We start from the raw sequence: 19,030 nt of genomic DNA on the forward strand, positions 1-19,030 counted from the left end.
TAGTAGCTAGGTATTTAGGAGCACTATAGATGGCCTCGAAACATTCACCTATTTGCATTTAGACAGTTACATGTAATGGAGGACGTAATGCTTGGGATGAAAGTTGGGGAGAAGGGGAAGGAAGGTGCTCTTGAAAAGAAAGAAGAAGAGATAGATAGCATAGAGGAGAATGTAAAGAACAATAAAACTTGGAAGGGGAAAGAAAGAGGGAAAAGGGGAGAGAAAAAATAAAATAAAATAAGAAATAAAATTAGGTCTTAGAGATCCATTTTCTTCTCTTCCTGTAGGCAAAGCTGTGCCCTCCGAGCTGAGTTTTGCATTCCATGTGCCAACAGCAATCCCTGTAAGGCGGCTTTTGGGAGTCTCTCAATCCTGTTGGTCCAGAACCATTTCACTTCTACGGCCCCTCCTCCCCTTCCTCCTGCCAGCCAGCCAGGTCCTGCTCACCGGAGGCGGTTCCCCAAGGATCTAGTTACACTTTCAGCCCCACCGCGTGCCCTATTTCCCGAACGACTGAGCACTCTCTCTGTCATTCATCTAAGCCCCAGTGCTGTGGAGCTGTGGTCTGGGAGTCAATAGTTTAATTTTTCCGGACCCCTTTGGTGGGCACACCTTCGGAATCTGGAGGCTAAGACCATTGGTGTCACCGCTGGTGGTAATGGGAGTTGGGGGTCGAGGATCCCCTCTGCTTCCCTCAGCCCCTACAATCACGACCACTCCGCTGTTTGTAGGAGGAGTTGGGGGTCTGGAGTGTCCTCTGTTTCCCTCCGCCCCTACCGTCACGCCCTCTCTGTTGGCGGTTGGGGGAGTTGGGAGTGGGGAGTCTTCTCTGCTTCCCTCTGCCCCTACAGTCATGCCCTCGTCACTGGCAGTAGGGGGAGTTGGGGGTCGGGAGTCCCTTGGCCCTTACGGTCATGCCCACAGAGAGATTTTTGAAGTTTCCCGGTTGTTTGTATCTGGTGTGGGTGGGAGTCACACACCTGCTAAAGTAGATTCCGCTGGGAAGGAATCTCGTTGGCCGAACTTTGGTGACTTCCCCTCTCTGCTATGGTGGGCCCCTGGCTCCTTGCTGGAGTGTCTGAAGGGAGGGGTGGAACTGGCTTGTCTCTGGTCTGACTCAATCTCTGGTTTTAGTTCCCAGTTTGCTATTTCATAAAGGCTTGGTTAGATTCCCTTCACATCGCCTCCTGAGCCGGGTGGGCGGGGCTGTCCACCAAGCCGAGTGGGCAGGGACCTTCTTGCCGCGCCTGGCCGCCAGGGGCCGTTTGCAGAGCCGGGCAGGCGGCGGCTGGCGGGACTGGACCTCTGTGCCGCGTGGCCAAGATTCACTCGTCTGGGACAAACTGTCACCTCTAATAAGCTTACTAATTCCCGGCAGGTCTCCTTTCAGCGGAATTTTGCTAGAAGTTCCTCAGTAGGTAGAATCTAGGTGTATTAATGGGTCTTTCTGATCCCGTTAATGTGGAGATACTGAAAGTGCTGCTTCCTCGCCGGCCACCATGTTGGGACCGCTCTGCTTCTAGTTTTAGTGTATTGCAAATACAGTTGCTGTGACCATTACTGTGTCTTTTGGCATTGTGTTCTTCTCATCCAGGTTTTTGTTTTTATTTTTAAATTACGATCATCTACTGAACCTAATAGACTCTCTCCCTGGGGGTGGGTTGGGGGGAATCCTGTAGGCACACATTTTTTACCAAGTTTAACAGGTTCATGGACTTCTGGGGGAATACATTCCCAGATCCCCGGTTAATAACACCAACTCAAAAAGCTTTATTTATGGGACTTAATAAGTTTATGATAGAAAATGAATCAGAATTTGGGATTAATACTGTTGTTTTTGGAAAAGATGGATATTTTTAGTACAGCATAACTTGTAAGATGAATTTTTCTTGCTTTACCTTTTTTTTTTTTTTTTTTTAGAATTTTAATATTTATTTTTAGTTTTCGGCGGACACAACATCTTTGTTTGTATGTGGTGCTGAGGATCGAACCCAGGCCGCACGCATGCCAGGTGAGCGCGCTACCACTTGAGCCACATCCCCAGCCCTTTTTCTTGCTTTATGAAAAAACAAAATACATTTTTTCTCCAAGCTTCAAGAATCCTACATACTTATGCAGGTCATGCTGTTCTTTTGATCTATTTGTTAGTTCAACAGATATTTATCAGGAACTGTGGAAGACGCTGAGCTACAGTAAATGTGATTGGTTTACAATACTTTTTTTTTTTTTAGGAGCTTGCTTGAAGATCTGAATCTGAAGGTTTTTAATCCTTATCAAAAAAAAAAAAAAAACACACATTCCTTGCTCTCCAATGGAATAAATACCCTTTTGATTTACCTGGGGCTGGATCAGGTCTGGTTGACTGACACCTGGGCTGTCTCTCCAAGTTGCTTCCAGTAGTGCACATGTTGTACGGGTCAATCAGAGGACAGTAAGGATGTGCAGGAACAGAGGGACTGTGGCCCCAAGGGCTTCTATTGGGGAAACGACTTGGTGGGATTTCCTTTTCTCTGAAAAAGAAAATGACAAATTTAACCCAAAAGGTATCTTATGCTGTGGCACTAGTGTTGACAGTGTATTTAAAGTGAAAACATGCTTTAAAACCAAGAAAACATGGCTTTTCTAGACTTTGTGGGCAGAATATTTATTATACAAGCAGAAATATTTGCCTACAAATGAATGACATTCTGAACCTCTTGATCCAAGATTAAATGCCTAAGTGATATATGTCTCTCTCTCCACCTAAGCACTGCTAAAGAACTGGGGACAATCTCACCTCTTCACCCTGGCAGCATCCTTTCCCTGAATAATAGTGAGAAGGAAAAATGAAGTGGTTTGGTCTCAACATGACCCACTGAAGACTGTCAGCCTTCATTGCTACAAGTATAAAACTTCTCCCTCGGTTTTTATGATTCTCACATGGCTCCTATTCAAAACAGTTTCTTAACCATGGTTAACATATTACTTATTCATCACATAGCTGTCACCCAGTTATTCCCATGTGCTCAGTTACTAATTTTTGGATACCCAATAGAACAAACAAAACAAAATATCCTTTACCTTTTAATAAAAGGTGGAGTTTGTTCCACTAGACATGTTGAGGTATCTCCCCCCTTAGATTGATCTTGGTTTTCTTTAGTTACTGCAGCTGAAGGTGTGGTCCACTGAAAAACATGCTTTCTGAATGTTGGAGTTACGACTGAACATCTGTCAAATTCAATGTCAGTCTCCAATTTTTCCCATGCTTGCTTCCAGTGAATAGGAGTGTACCAAGCAATAGCCTAATGAAAACGATTTATTAATAGTAAGTGTTATTGGAATGATACATTTTTAATGTCACAGACTCAGTGCAATATAATCTATTTTTTTAAAATAAGGTTTATTATGTATATTTGAAGTTCACAATATAATGTTATGGAATATGTATGGATATGTATGGATAGTAAAATGGTTACCATCAGACAGCAAATTAACTATCTTTTCATGTATTTGCTTTTTTCTATGAAAACAGCAACTAAATTTCACTTATTTAATCCGTTTTGTCCCATCATGCCATAAAACTATAGTATATAATTTATAATATAATTAATCTATAAGGTAATTATAATGGTATAAAATACAGTATTAATTTATATAATATATAAGCTATAAGTTATTATTTTCAACATATTTTAATGTACCTGTGTCAAATTCATTTAAGTATTTTCAGAATTGAAAACTTGGGATTTAATAATGGGTTAACAAAAATAACATTACAAATACAAGTTTACTGTAGTCCTCATGTTTTATATTAAATCTCTTGACTTTTTTATCCTATATATATTCTTTGATTTATATTTTATATTATTCTTTATATTCTTTGATTTATCTCTCCCCCTGGGTAACTAGAATCCATCCGTTTGTGGCAGATGACAAGATCCCCCCCTTTTTTTTTAAGGCTGAATAATATTCGTGTGTGTGTGTGTGTGTGTGTGTGATATTTTCTTCATCTATTTGTTAAGGGGCATTTGTTTCCATATCTTGGTATTGTGAATAGTTCTGCAATGAACATGGAGTGTAGATAACTTATTAAGTGGTGATTGTGTGTCCTTTGGGTATACATCTGGAAGAGGGATTGCTGGGTCATGTGGTAGTTGGTTTTTAATTTCTTAAGGTACCTCCCTCCACACTATTTTCCATAATGGCGGCGCCAATCTACATTCCCACCAGCTGTGTAATAGGTTTCCCTTTTCTCACACCTTTACCAACATTAATCTCTTGCTTTTTGATAACAGTCACCTGTATAGGTGGAAGGTAGTATCTTATAGTGGTTATTAGTTGCATTCCCTGATGGTTAGTGATGTGGAACAACTTTTCATAAATATATTGGGCACTTTTATGTCTTCTTTGGAGAAATGTCTGTTTAGATACTCTGCCCATTTTTAAACTGTATTATTTGTTTTTTTGCTATTGAGTTGTAAGAGTTCTTTATAAATTTTGGCTATTAACCTCTTATCACATTATGATTTGCAAATATAATTTCCCAATCTGTAAGCTGCCATTTTAATTTTTTGATTGTTTCCTTTGCTGTGCAGAAGCTTTTTAGTTTTCCATGGTCCCATTTATTTGTTTTTGTTTTTGTAGCCTGAGCTTTTGGTGTGATATCCAAAAAATCATAGCCAATGTCAATGTCCAGGACCTCTCCCACTATGTTCTCTTTTAGGAGTTTTATGGTTTCAGGTCTTACATTAAGGTATTCTATCCATTTTGAGATGATCTTTATGTATGCCATAAAATAAGATGCAACATAATTTAAAAAACAATCTGTATAATGTCATTTACCTACTGTGTGTGGATTAGTGAATTACTTAATGAAGGATCTAGGAAGATATCTGCCTTTACTTGCCAGTTCTTCATAATCTCAATCAGGTCAGCCACATACTATCTTGGACTGTGTTCTCATATAAAATGGGGAGAGTAGCAGTAGGGCATCGCTTTACAAGAGTATTTGAAATTCATTTAAGCTACTGAATTTCATAACTACAAAGAACTGTACAGAAAGTAGTTGAAATATTCATAAGTTAAAACTTTAAACATTTACAACATTATATGTATATCCATATTTTGAGATGGAGAAATAGATAGTAAAACCAAAGGCATAGAGAAGAACACATGTTTTCCAGCTAGAATGCTGAAAGTTAAGAAGTCCCATGAACACTAAAGCTGGAGTTTGCTTTAGTTTCCTGAAGCATTTGGACAATGAATATGTGCAAAAATTACTCAGGAAAATCCTGCATAGTGACCAACAATTATATCTTTATTTAACAAGAGAAAATTAATGCTCTACTTATTCTTGTGATCTGTTTTTAGTTTATAAAATTACAGGTTTCTGCTTTATGCTGTTATTGTTTTAAAAAAGCCTCTGGTTAGCCTGACAAATTAAATAGACATAAAGATAACATCAAGCAAATTGGGTGAGGCTACAAAAAATGAATGAGGACATGTAATCTTTTTAAAAGTTCATTTTCATGAACAACAGCAAGAAAATCCCACAGTTGCAGCAGATCATCAGTTTGAGATCCTCCCTCTTTTAATAGCTGAGACATACACATTTATTTTGAAAATAAATTTGTGATCATTTTAGTGTGATCTTTCTTAATTACATTGCATGCCTTTCCTAGGCAAGAGCAATATTTTATTTCTCCCTGAATTGTAAAGACTTAAAAATATTTGATGACTATAATGATACTGTGATAAAATGGAAACTCCCCTCTTGAATGTTGGTCTTAGGAATATTGTAGGCTATTTTCAGTACTACATAAAAATTCTTAAAAGATGTGATTTTTTAAAAATTCTGTCATTTTATTAATCAAAAACCTGGAGCAAGACATCTAACTTTCCAAGTCCTGTTTCCCTCCTTTGTAAAATACTTGAATTACTGAGAATCAGTAACATAGTGTATCTATAAAGAGGTCTTCAGTGAGTTGCCTACGAGGGATTTGTTCCACATCTGGATCTCCAATGCAGAATGATGGACTGGGAAAATACCACCGAACAAACCTAAGACATCCATCACCAGCCATCCATGGGTTGTATGTGGATCATCGCGCATGGAAGCCTAGTGGATAGAAACATCTGGTGTCTGGGAATTACCAGTGGACATTTTCTCTGGTCAGTTGCCCAGGGACAATGCGAATTTCTATTCTGCTCTGCCATGGTCCACACAGCACCTGAGATGGGTGTGACCTGCCAAGATGTCAATCAACCTGCCAACTGTAAGACATCAGGAAGCAAGACTCCACCCCTGAAACTTTATCCCTGCCTTTGCTGTACCCCCTTAAATAAACCACCAGAGCCATCTTTTCTGTATCTAGTTCCAGCTCCCTTGTGGACTAGATCTATCAGAGGCTTTGCTTTTCTAAATATATTTCTGAATATTTGTGTTTTGCTATTCACTAATTATTTGAGACTTTAAGTTTTAGGGTGGCTTACATTCTCCTGGGCAGGAAGAAGAACTCCCCAGTGAGATGCTGGCCATCACCCCCATTAGACATCTATTAGTTTGTCGGAAGAGAGTGCAGGGGCTATATAAATCCTGTGGGACAACAGTGTATCTTCTAGAAAAAGTCTAGCCCTTTTTTAAAAATCCATAGATTCATAGATTATAAGTGATTAATCATACAATCTCTTATTTTACAGATGAGAAAATAGAATGAAAATGGCATAATTAATTCATGGAAGAGCAAAACTAAAATCTACTTTTATACTACACCCTAAAGTTTGTAGTTATATGGAATATTAACTCTTGTCATGTCAGTGACAAGATAATTCAAAAAAAGTAGTCTAAATCAGGGGCTGGGTTTGTAGCTCAGTGGTAGAGTGCTTGCCTAGCATGTGAGAGGCACTGGGTTGGATTCTTAACACTGCATATAAATAAATAAAATAAAGGTCCATTGAAAACTAAAGAAATATTTTTTTAAAAAGTAGTCTAAATCTTACTTTATTTAGGTTTCTTTTAAAGATTGACTTCTAATGTAACTTCTCTTTTTAAAAATAGTATTATGCAAGCTCAGAAACAGGATAAGTTTGTTTTGTTGTAGACAGAAGATGGCTGGCTCTATGACTTTCCCCAAAGATGGATTATTTTCTAGACACACACACACACACACACACACACACACACACACACACACACACACATATATATATACACACACACATATACACATTATTATAGTTAGATAACTAGGAAAAAAAGAACTTTGTGTTTATATTAGGGTTTCAAGTTGATTTAAAATTACATGTCAGCTTGTTTGGTGGGAATATTTTCTAGATGAATTAAATACTACTTATTGCTTTACCATGAGTGGCATATTCCAATGGGATGTGACTTTCGGGGAAAAAAGTCTTGCTAAGGTCTGAAGGGAAGGAAGCATTTAATAGGTAAAAAAGGTGAGGAAGAGAATCTCTGAAGGAGCAAAGCATGTGCAAAGGCTCTGTGGCTTGAAGAAGCAGTGAGTACTGGGAAATGAATTTAATGAAGGACAGAGTGGTCATGACAGAGCATGAGGAGCACAGGAGAGGACAGTCTGGGAGGTGGAATGGGGCAAGATCCCTCTCAGATTAAGAGCAGCTGGGCAAACTCCCTCTCACAGACTCAGGACAAGTGTTTCTTCCTGCCAACAATTTTCCTGACACTCCTTTACATAGTTGACATCTGTGACATGGGCTGTCATGCTCTGTGCACATATTTCTCTTTAAGTACTGTTTTCACAGCATTGCAATTATTTCTGGATAATTCAATTTCTACTTAAAAAAAATTCTGTGTCTCCTAAGGAAAAGGACTATATCACATGTACTTCTACATCACATGCCACCATGCCTGACAGATAACATATGTATATAAATATCTTCAAAATAAACCAATCAAAGTAGTTCAAACCAGCAAGTAAAACAGTCTAAGGACACAGTCTAATTCAGTGGCAGGGAATGACAATCTATAAGGTGCACATTCCAGGAGCTCAGGGACTTGGTCTGTCTGATTCAGCACCCATCACCTGGAACAGTGCACACATAAGCAGAAGACACAAACCCGGTTACGAAGTGGATACATGTGATGAAAGTTCTGAGCTGGGAACTCCCTTCATACTAATCTGGGCTTTACTAACGATTTCTCATGAGGCTGAGGAAATAACTTAGCTTGCATATTTTTTTTTTCTTCCCAAATAGTGAAAATTATTATCAGTAGTATAAAATTCAATTCTAACCCATAAAGGGACTTAGAGTGGACTGAATAAAGTCTGCTAAATGACATCTGGTGAGTGCTCTCCCCATCTAATGAAAACCGATCTCACAGAAAGGCATAAAATGGCTCTTAATAAATTAGCCAAGTATTCTAAAGGGGAAGTCAAGTGATGATGGACCAAGAAAGAAGCTGAGAGAATCCGATCAATACATTGTGTGGGTTAGTAGTTATAAGACACCATGAGACCAAGGATAAGAAAAAAAGGCAAATATTTAAGAAAAATCTAACCATTTTGAAAAAAGAATAACTTTGTTGTCATACAAACACACCTTTAAATTTTATTAGTATGTCGGTGGATATATATGTATGATGCTATTATACCAGGGAAAAATAAAATTACAGTATAAAATTATCAAGTACTGGAAACAAATTACACAAAGCTATTTATAATACAATTAATTTTAGAGTGGACAAAGAATAGTCATTTCAAATTAAGACTAAGTTTTTATAAGGATATTGGTCCCTTGGAAGCAGATCACATTTCTTTAAGTTATATTCCCAGCACTTAATACAGCCCTAAGAGTATAGAAGCTCCATAAATATCAGAAAAAAGAATAAATGAATAGACTGTTATGTAGTGCCCTCCTTACCCTGCTCATCAAGCTAATATCACAAATAAAAATTTTTCTGGACTCTGAAATTTGAAGTAGTTTCTTAGAAATATGGCATATCAAAATCATTTTTTTTTGTCAAATTTGTGCAGTTCTTTGGCACTTGGACATTGGAAAGAGGGTGCTGTTGGATTGATTGCCTGATGTGTTATGGCATTTAGTGCCGACTCTCTTCAAGCTTTGCAGGATGGGAAAACAGCCGAGTAAGCTAAGAGAAGAAGGGGACATAAAGAGGGCTATCCAGTTTGCTAAAAACTATTGTTACAAACCAGACACTGACTTCCCCGTTGGGTTTGCACAGGATCGTTGTACAATCTGGACTTGTTTTAAATTTGTTTTGTTCCTTCCAAACAAAGTCTGATGGTGGATGATGCTTCACTTCAGATGCTGCTGCCCACACCTGCAAGAAAACATTGATGAATGCTGCTGGGCTCAGTATAGTCCCTTGAAGGTCACAGGGTCATTGCAACTTAACCTGTCTCAACAGGTGAGATTTTAGTGCTGTTTATTTATTTTTAAGAGATGAGGTCTTGCTATGTTGTTCAGGCTGGCCTCAAACTCCTAGGCTCAAGTGATCCTCCCAGCTCAGCCTCCCAAGTAGCTGAGAGTACAGGTGGGTGCATGCCACTGTGACTGGCTTCAGGTGAGGCTTTAAAATATAATGGCTATGAAATATTTAATACCAAGCTGTGTACCACACACCAAACAGCTACTGCACATGACTTAAGGGAAGGCACAGGAAAGATGGGGAATCTTCCAGCATCATCTACAATTACCTATTCTGCAAAAAAAAAAAAAAAAAAAAAAAAAAAACAACTCTTTTCTTGTCTTCTAAGGACATGGTTATTTCCAGTAAGGAAATAGGGAACTCCACTTTAATAGTTAAATGATTAAAAAAGAGATATCATGTACTAAATTGAAGAAAGCTGTGAAATTTTGATTATGGGTATAAATTTTTACCCAGAAGATAGATCAATTGGCACAATTAAGTAACAAGAACAAAAAATAATTACTTTTTATGGACAGATCTATGGAAGATGCCACTGGTATGGAGTCACAGGCTGATGGGGCCAATGAACTTTATCTCTACAATCCCAGTTCCTCCTATTCCTATCACATACTCACCGTCACTGTGGAATTGGCCTGCATTACAATATTGGGAAGGAACTGGTACAAAGAAACTGCTTGTCCCTTCACATTCTGCTGGAGAATATGATCTCCAATCTCCAGTTCCTTGTCAGGGGAAGAGTTAAGGAGCCTCACAAACAAACCCTGGGCATTCACTTCAGCTATTTCAATGTCTCCAAGAGAACTGGAAAAATAAAACACAAAGATTATAAAAGTGCCTTCTGATATGAATGTCTTTGGCTCACTTTCAGAACTGAAAAATAAACACGCTTTCGAAGTTGTTTCTAGGCTGTACATTCTACTGGGCATGTTCTACACAGAAATCATGTATTTTTTAATCTAAGACAAATGGCTTGATGCCTTATTTCTGTTTCTTTATTGACACGATAAAATGATCTGTTTCACACAAGATAATTTAAGGAAACCTAAAATGTGCTGTTAAGAGTCAGGGTATGAATGCCCATAGGAAGGTGTGATTATAATTTTTTAAATTTCCTCCTGCTCAATTCAAAACCATTGTGACATGAAATTCTCAAGAGTAGATTCAAGAGAGAAGTTAAAACTTTTAGTTTACTTCTAATATAGTGACTGTGAAGCAACTGCTTTAATTCAGCTTTTTCATTGCTGTGACCAAAAGATCTGATAAGAACAATTTAGAGGAGGACAAGTAATTGATTCTTGGTTTCATTGGATCAGTCCATGATTGGCCAGCTCCGTAGCTCTGGGCCCAAGGTGAGGCAGAACATCATGGCAGAGGGCATGGCAGGAAAGCAGATCAAGACAGGCAACCAGGAAGCAGAAAGAGAGTTCCTCCAGAGGCAAAATAGAAACCCCAAAGTTACACTCCCAGAAACTTATTTCTTCCAGTCATACCCTACTTGCCTGCAGTTACCACTCAATTAATCCATATTAGTGGATTAATCCACTGATCAGGTTACAACTCATAATCTAATCATATCACCTCTGAACATTCTTGCATTGTCACACACACAAAGTTTTGGGGATGCCTCATATTACAACTATGTGATTAAAACAAATTTGGAAAGTGAACACGTTATGCAAACATAAGATGGTATTTTTTACCTTCCACTTGTGTTGAGGACTGAGTATGTTCCAGGTATCAGCATTTTTCAGAGCGTGGGTCACAGCCCATTAGCAGGTTATGAAATCACTTGGATGGCTTAGGACCAGCATATTCAAAATAAAATATATCCCTACCAATAATAATCACCAATACTACTAAGTACTAGGCACTGGAAAAAATATATCTGCATCTATCACTATCTCCATTTATATATCTTTCTCCACAATTTATTTAATTTTCACAAAACATACATATTTCTAATTGAAAGTCATAATAAAAAAATGAGGAACCCTTTATCATCTCATTTAAGTCTTACAACCAAGTGAGACATGTACTATTTTTAGTCCCATTTTATAGATCAGGAAACCGGTTTAGAGATATTAACTCTCATGTTCAGGGTCACTCAATAAAAATTAGTGCTTGCCCTCTGCCTCATTCAACTAGTAAGATCTCAAATTGGTTTCATCCAATCACTCAATTGTTTAACATCCTGTACACACCCTGCTTGGTGTGCACTGCTAGAAAACATCCCCCCACCCCTCTCCCACACACTATACACAGATTGTTGCTACCCCAAAATTATTGGTTTTCAACCACACCTGGGCCTTTAGCATCTCCCTTCATGATGAACAGCAAGTTGTCTTCTTCATGAGCTGAGCCAGTGCCTTTTACCACCCCCCAATTATGTCCATATCCCTCCCCATATCTCCATTCTCCCTCTCAGCAAATAATCTTACTGAGAAAACATATCTATGAGAGAGAATTGTTTTCCTGATTCCCAGTTAGAAGCAGGTTCGTTTCCCTGTTGCAGCCTACTCTGCAGTAGAAGAGGGACTCTTCTCCCACTCAACGTGAAGCCCTTGGGTGACTTCCTCCTCTGCCACTTCAGCCTCTCCATCCATTCATTGTCCTTTAACACCAACCTCTCCCTCTAGACTGCATCTTTTCTCAAATACATACATATTCTTAAAGTGCTACAACTTTAAAAAAGAAAAGAAAAACAAAAACAGAAACAAGGCAACCCTCCTCCACCTTACAGGTCATACTATTCCCCAAACCTGATTTTGAAAAGACTGTATCATAAATTCCTCACTTCTCATTCACTTCTCATTCACTGCCTATGTCTGCTACAGATGCAAATGACCAGTGCCCTTCAAAGTTGGTAAGTTGAGTGGTATCTGTTCAGCCTTTGTCTTTATGTCTTTGAAGGATTTGCTTTTGCCAGATAGACCCTCTTTTATGAAAGTTCCCCTTTTGCTTTGCTTCTGTTACCTGTTTGCCCCTTTTCAGATTTATCTTCTTTGATCACCTCTCAGATGTCAGCCCATGACATAACTGTTTTTAGCTCTCTTTTATTTCCATCACTCTCTGTAGTTGTGGTATTATCCATGAACAGGGCTTCAGTGATTATTATCATACCAATGATCATATGGTAAAATCCATTTCCTGACTTAACTGCTGAGCTTTAGACCCATAGTTACAACTGACCACAGGCCTCCAAAGGTAACTCTGAGCTCATCATTTTGGACTGTTGTGATCTATTCTTCCAACTGAAAAACTCTTTAAGAGAACTGCATAATTTCCACATTGGCCATGCCTGAAACTTCCATGGCTTTCCCTCTCTTATCCTCCCATGACAGTTCTGTTCCTTCTGCCTCTTTGGTTTCCTCTGGGTACATCCACCTGTATAGCTGCCATCTTTATTTGGCTCTCATCATCTTGTGTGATATCATCGCAGCATCCTGTTTTCTCCAGTTCTTCCTGCTCCTAACCATTCTGTTTTGTTTCTAGAGCAATCTTCATATGATTCATACCTGATATTGAATTTTCCTGCCAGAAATCCTTTAGTGTATCACCCTTCCCTCCAGATAAAAAGTTAACTTCACAACATGGAAACAAAGCCCTACCTAGTCTGTCAGCTTCTTTAATCTCTTTTTCCTTCCTCCTATCTCATGCTTAAGCTGCATAAGAAAGAATTCCTTGCAAGTGCATAATGCATGCTGAGCATGCTCATAGTGCATGCTTCACTCATTGCTTACACAAATGCTCTTCCCCCATATCCCCCATATCCTGACTGACACCTCAAATTTTGGGCTTCTTAATTTTTTTTCAATATCATAGGTGCAAAAGGATATCTCATTGGTTGCTCAATTTTCCACTTTGGTGAGTTATCTGTTTATATCATTTTGTTCACTTTCCTATAGGTTGTTTTGTATTTTATAATTGATTCATAGAATTGATAGTATTTAATACATACATACATATATAAATTCTGCAAGGAAAGCCTTTTTAAATATATTCATCTGAAATGTGTCTTATGGTATAAACTGCTAAAATTCTTACTGTGATAAAATTTATCAGACTCTCTCTTTATAGTTCTGCTTTTTTGTTTACCCTTCTGATAACATGGCTGCCAAGAAGCGATGGCTCACTGCCACTGCCCAGCATCACAAGAGTATCATATAGCATCCAGCTAGCCCAGGAAAAGATTGAAATTCAAAATACAAAGTTTGGTTTCTCCTAAATGCATGTTGCTTTTGCACGACTGTCAATTTGAAATGTTGACTGTTTTAAGTAAGGGACTGTGTGTGTGCTGAGGGCCATTGCCAAGTAGGAATGATGCATCGAAATTTCCTTGCCAGCGTACCCCATGTTAAATGGATTTCGCTGTTGACATTGCATGTAAGGTGACCTTGCTCAAGGACCAAGGCGGATCCGGGTTTAGAGCTGATCAGGTTTGAGGAAGTATCCTGGTCCTTGGGTTTAAGGCGTTCCCGGTTTAAGACAATAGGGGTTTTAGGGAAGTTGGAGGTTGAAGATTATTGCTGCTGCGATTAGGGTGTTCCTGCTGCTTGCTCCCGTTGAGTTCTCGTGAGATTCAAATGGGATATTTGAAAAAAAGCCTCGTGGAGTAGGTGAATTGGGCGGTGGCAGAACGGGATTGCCCCAGAACGTGTGTAGAGGCCGGTGTGAGTTCGGGAATAAAGAATTGCTGTTTGAATCGACAAAGCTGTCAGTGGCTCGTGATCTTGTGCCCAGCCAAGACATTGCCATGTGTGTAAGAGAGAGAGAGAGAGAGAGAGAGAGAGGGAGAAAGTGTTTCATATAGAGTTCATTTTCCTAGCTATGTTTGTTAAATTGTTCATAATCTCCCTGCTGATTTTTAATGCCACCTGTCATGTGATGTTTCTGAATATTGCAAGGCTTTTTATCTGTTCTATTGATCTAGTTGTCCATCCTATGCCTATACAAAATGTTTTTCATTTACATTGCTTTATATTAAGTTTTGGGTTTGTGGATAAATCTTCCTTTATTTTCTTTTTCAGCATAATGTTAGCTGTCTTTGGACTTTTGCACTTTGTAGCAGGATGCCCAGACACATCCATCCATAATCCCTAGATTCTATGAATATGTTATGCTACATGGCAGGTATAATTAAACTTATAGATCTAGGTGGAGAGATTAACCTGAATTATTCAAGTAAGTGTAATCTAATAAAATGAGCACATAAATTAGAAAACTTGCTTTACCTGGAATCAAAAGAGAACTGCAGCAGAAGGGAAAGTTTTAATGCAGTATCTCTGGCTCTGACATGAAGGGGTCTGTGTACCCATGTGTAAGAACTGGGGAGAGACCTCCGGGAGCTGTAGCAACTTTATGCTGATATTCAGCAAGACAAGGGGCCCTTAGTCTTAAAACCATAAGCAACTGAATGTGGCTAACAATATCAAGATACATGATAGCAGACTCTCTCCCAGAGCCTCCAGATAAGAGGTCAGCTGTATGACATCTTGATTTTGACCTTGTGAAATTCTAAGAAGATAAATAAGCTGAACCAATCTAGATTTATGACTTTAAAAACTGTATGGCAATAAATGGATGTTATTCTCCTATTTTAAGTCCCTAATTTATTAGGTGGCAATTTGTTAGGGAAGCAAAAGAAGTCATCTTATAGACTAAGATTTTAGAATCATTGAGATTGCTCAGTTGGCCTATAGTTTTATATCCAACATTCTCATTGGAGGTTAATTCCAGTGTCTATTTCTATTGATACAGTAATTGCCAATATTTTTATTATTTCTTTAAAGATAAGTGTCATTTTTGTGGTTGACTTTAAAATTTTCTTTAGTTTTCTGTTTTAGAAGTTTTTTTCTGTAATTTACTTAGGTTGGTTTTTGTCTTTTTTTTTTAAAGAGAGAGTGAGAGAGGAGAGAGAGGGAGAGAATTTTTAATATTTATTTTTTAGTTCTCGGCGTACACAACATCTTTGTTGGTATGTGGTGCTGAGGATCGAACCCGGGCTGCACGCATGCCAGGCGAGCGCGCTACCGCTTGAGCCACATCCCCAGCCCAGGTTTTTGTCTTTTATCCCACTATGAGTTGGTAGTGCTTCCTGAATCTTGGCTTGATACCTTTCATTATTGGAAAAATTCTCTGCTATTGGTGAAAATTCCATCAATATGTTCTATGTCAATCTTTTCCCTAATTTACTAATTACAATCATAAATATATAAATATAAATGTATGCAGCATATATACACATATATATGTACACACACACATATATGTATATCACCCTATTTGTCTGTTGTGTGCTTGTTTCTAACCTCTTTGCTTTCTATGAATCAGTATGGATATTTTCTGGCTCTGACATGAAAGGAAAATATTATGTACTACAATAATTCTCTCTTCTGCTATATCAAATGCTGATAAACCCATGTACTAAAAGGGTTTTTATTCTTTTGTTTTTAATCTACAAGTTAAGGCCAAAATTTTTATCTTGTCATTTAATTCCTTGTATAGTTTAGTCATTGTTTCTTTGAGGTTCTTGTCCTATAACATCTTCAACTCTTTCCACCTGTTTCTTTGTACATATTTGGTTTTGGGTTTTGGTTAACTTTTATCTTTTGTACACATTGTTATTTTTAATATAGCTCTGTTATGGTTTAGATAAAATGTGTCCCTTAAAAGCTCATGTGAGAGACAATAAAAGAAAATTTAGAGGTGAAATAACTGCGTTATGAGGGTCTTAACCTAATCAATGCATTAATCCACTTGAATGGGTTAACTGGGTGATAACTGTAGGCAGGAAGGTTGTGGCTAGTGAGGTAGGTCACTAGGAGCATGCCTTGAGGGTATATATTTTGTCCCTGGTGAGCTGAGCTTAATCTATCTCTGCTTCCTTATTACCACATCTTCAGCTGTGTTCCTCCTTCATGCCCTTCCTCCATGATGTTCTGCTTAACCCTCAGGCCCAGAATAATAGAGTCAGCCATCTATTCACTAAGACTTCTGAAACCACAAGCCCCCAAATAAACATTTATCCCCTCTAATTCTTCTTGTTAGGTCTTTTTGGTCACAGTAATGACACAGCTTACTGAAACAAATCTAGTATCATAGATTTAAAAAAAACCTGCAGAGATAATTTAAGGCTCTGTATGTTTTCTCACTCTAGATAGGATTTATTTTTGCTTTTGGCAGGCATCTAAGTAGAAAAAAATCACTTTAATTGAATCAGGGTGTGAAATGATTTGACACAAGACTTATTTTGCTTTATTTTGATTATAGCTTTACTATTGGGTGTACCCTTCTGAGTTCTAACTGAAAACTGGGGGTGTTTGAGGGATGACTCTCATTCTTGACAGTTCCCAAATGCCAATTCTCATTCACCCAGTCCTGTGATCCTGCCAAAATCTTTGATGAACTTCTGAGCCTCTCTGCTGCTGCTTTCAAAGTATTTTGAGGAGAAAAGTGGCTCCAAATATAAGGATTTTGCTCTGTATTTCCTCTCCAAGAAGAAGAACTGTGATAATAAAGGGTGTACACACCTATGGACTCTCTCTCGGCATAGTGATGAAATTCCATTCAAAACAGTGGCCTCACTTCCTACACCCCTGCACTGAGAAGATGCCTCTTTCATAGAGGTTCATTTTGAGCAATTTATAGGACCATGTCTTTTCTTTGTGTGTGTTTTCATTATTTAATTTTGAACGTAACGTCCCTGGGATTCCTTCTAACTCATTCTCATCTTACTCTTATTCAATTCTTTGTGTGATGTTTTTATTTTTTTTGTTTTACAGACTCATGTCTTCTGCCCATGGAAATGATCACTATTTTACTTTTATTTTAAACAAAAGACCTTGGAATAGCTCAGCTACCCTATTTTGTTGAATATTTATAGTTGCTCTTCAAAAATCTTTCATTAAGGGCTGGGGCTATAGCTCAGCAGCAGAGTGCTTGCCTTGCATGTGCCGGGTACTGAGTTGGAGCCTCAGCGCCACATAAAAATAAATAAATAAAAAGATATTGTTTCATCTACAACTAAAAACAATTTTTAAAAAATCTTTCCTTAGTCAAGTAAACTGATTGTTCATTAAACTTTATTTTATATATATATATATATATATATATATATATATAAAATAAGTTTCTTGTCTGAAAGAAAACAAAACATTGTTCATATCAAGGCATGTATTTGCCTTCTTTTTGATTTAAGTCCTAAAGTTACAGGAAAACACTTTATGTAATACATGGAAATTCATAGAGGCAAACTGTCAATATGCTGTCACACTTGCTTTACAAGTAATCTTCTTCTCTTCTCTGCCATCCTTTCTGTTTATTTTTTAGCGGGAAAGTGACTTGAGACCTCTGCTCATAATTTGTGATTGGCTGAGAGTGGAGAGAGATGTTCCAATCATCCTGTCAGTAGCTTTTGTACATACCCAATTTGTAAAGATTGAAAAGACCCAAGTCCATGTCACTTTTTTTTTTTTCCCCCTGAAGACTCACTTTCCATTATTTAAGCACTGATTTATCTGGTCTTTGGGTTCTTCTTGATAGCTCCATGCTATTTATCTGCTTTCAAGCTTCTGTTACTGAGCAATTTGCTGAAATTATCTTTAGAGTTTCAATTATTCCACCCTCTGTAAGACTGCACCACACGGCACAGATCACCAAAGAGGTTTCCACTTTATTACAAAAGGCTGTGTGTTTATATAGGTCTCAGGAGAGGTCGCAGGGCTGAGGTAGATAACAGGTCGCCCGTTTATTGGCTAGCTCTTCCATATGTCAGTTCCGGAGCCCAAGAAGTTAATTCTTATTTGGCCTAAGGCTTCCCACCAGCAGGGTTTGAACATTGGCACGTTTCCGCCAGTGAAAGAAACAAAGAGGAGAAAGAGGGTCGTTAGACCCCATGCTGGGGTTTTTCTCTGGGCTGCTGCTGCCTTTATGTTTTCCCAACACCCTCTATCTAAAATTCTCTTTATGTTGGCACCTGCACTTGTCATTGGGTGGGTAGTGTTGGCTGGAAAAGGCTCCTTAAGTTTTTCAAGGACAAAATCTAGAAAAAATAAGGGAACTTGAATCAATTCACTGGTAATATAAGAGAAGAACTCTTAGACATGAAAGTCTTAGTGACAAATCTTTAATGTAATGAAGAGATAAATTTATATATTTTCTACTACCAGGCTCTAAATCACCCAAAGGAAGAATAAATGGGCTTAGAATGCTTTGGGAATATGGGCATATCTGCAAACTCATTGTTTGTTTTGGACAAGAGGTATTCCTATGGTTATCATTGTCTTTTTGAGGCCCATTTCCTCCAGAGTTTACTAACATTCTTCCTCTAAAGTTGTAGACTGTAGAACTGCTGGGGAGCAGAGATGGAGTATAGATGGGAAGGTAGCCTTTTTAATATACTGTCATTATATACAGGGGATTAGGAACTAAACATGAAGCCAAGGAAAGGTCTTATATTTAGGAAGGGTACTGATGCAAAACTAGTGAAAAATTCTAGTAAAATGTCTCCTCCATTTCATGCTTGCCTACAAGTACTGCTTTTATCCTTCTGCTGGCAGATTTTCAACGGATCCCCAGAGGTGGTTGGTGACGGTATGTGAGAAACAACAGCTTTCTTTGTTCAAA

General features: G+C 38.2%; 1 protein-coding gene across 1 annotated transcript in view; it reads right to left on the reverse strand.

Annotated features, from left to right (window-relative positions):
• The window catches only part of LMNTD1 (lamin tail domain containing 1), a gene marked incomplete at its 5' end in the record, with an annotated part of 45,787 nt that overhangs the window by 14,130 nt on the left and 12,627 nt on the right, over window positions 1-19,030 (reverse strand). The window contains 4 exons of the mRNA XM_081309372.1: window positions 2,338-2,510; window positions 3,061-3,281; window positions 9,176-9,295; window positions 10,021-10,207. Of these exons, the coding sequence (XP_081165498.1) occupies window positions 2,338-2,510; window positions 3,061-3,281; window positions 9,176-9,295; window positions 10,021-10,207 (701 nt within the window). The remainder of the gene's footprint in view (window positions 1-2,337; window positions 2,511-3,060; window positions 3,282-9,175; window positions 9,296-10,020; window positions 10,208-19,030) is intronic.

This window comes from Spermophilus citellus (genome assembly GCF_964194105.1).
Source record: "Spermophilus citellus genome assembly, chromosome: 10".
Lineage (NCBI taxonomy): Eukaryota > Metazoa > Chordata > Mammalia > Rodentia > Sciuridae > Spermophilus > Spermophilus citellus.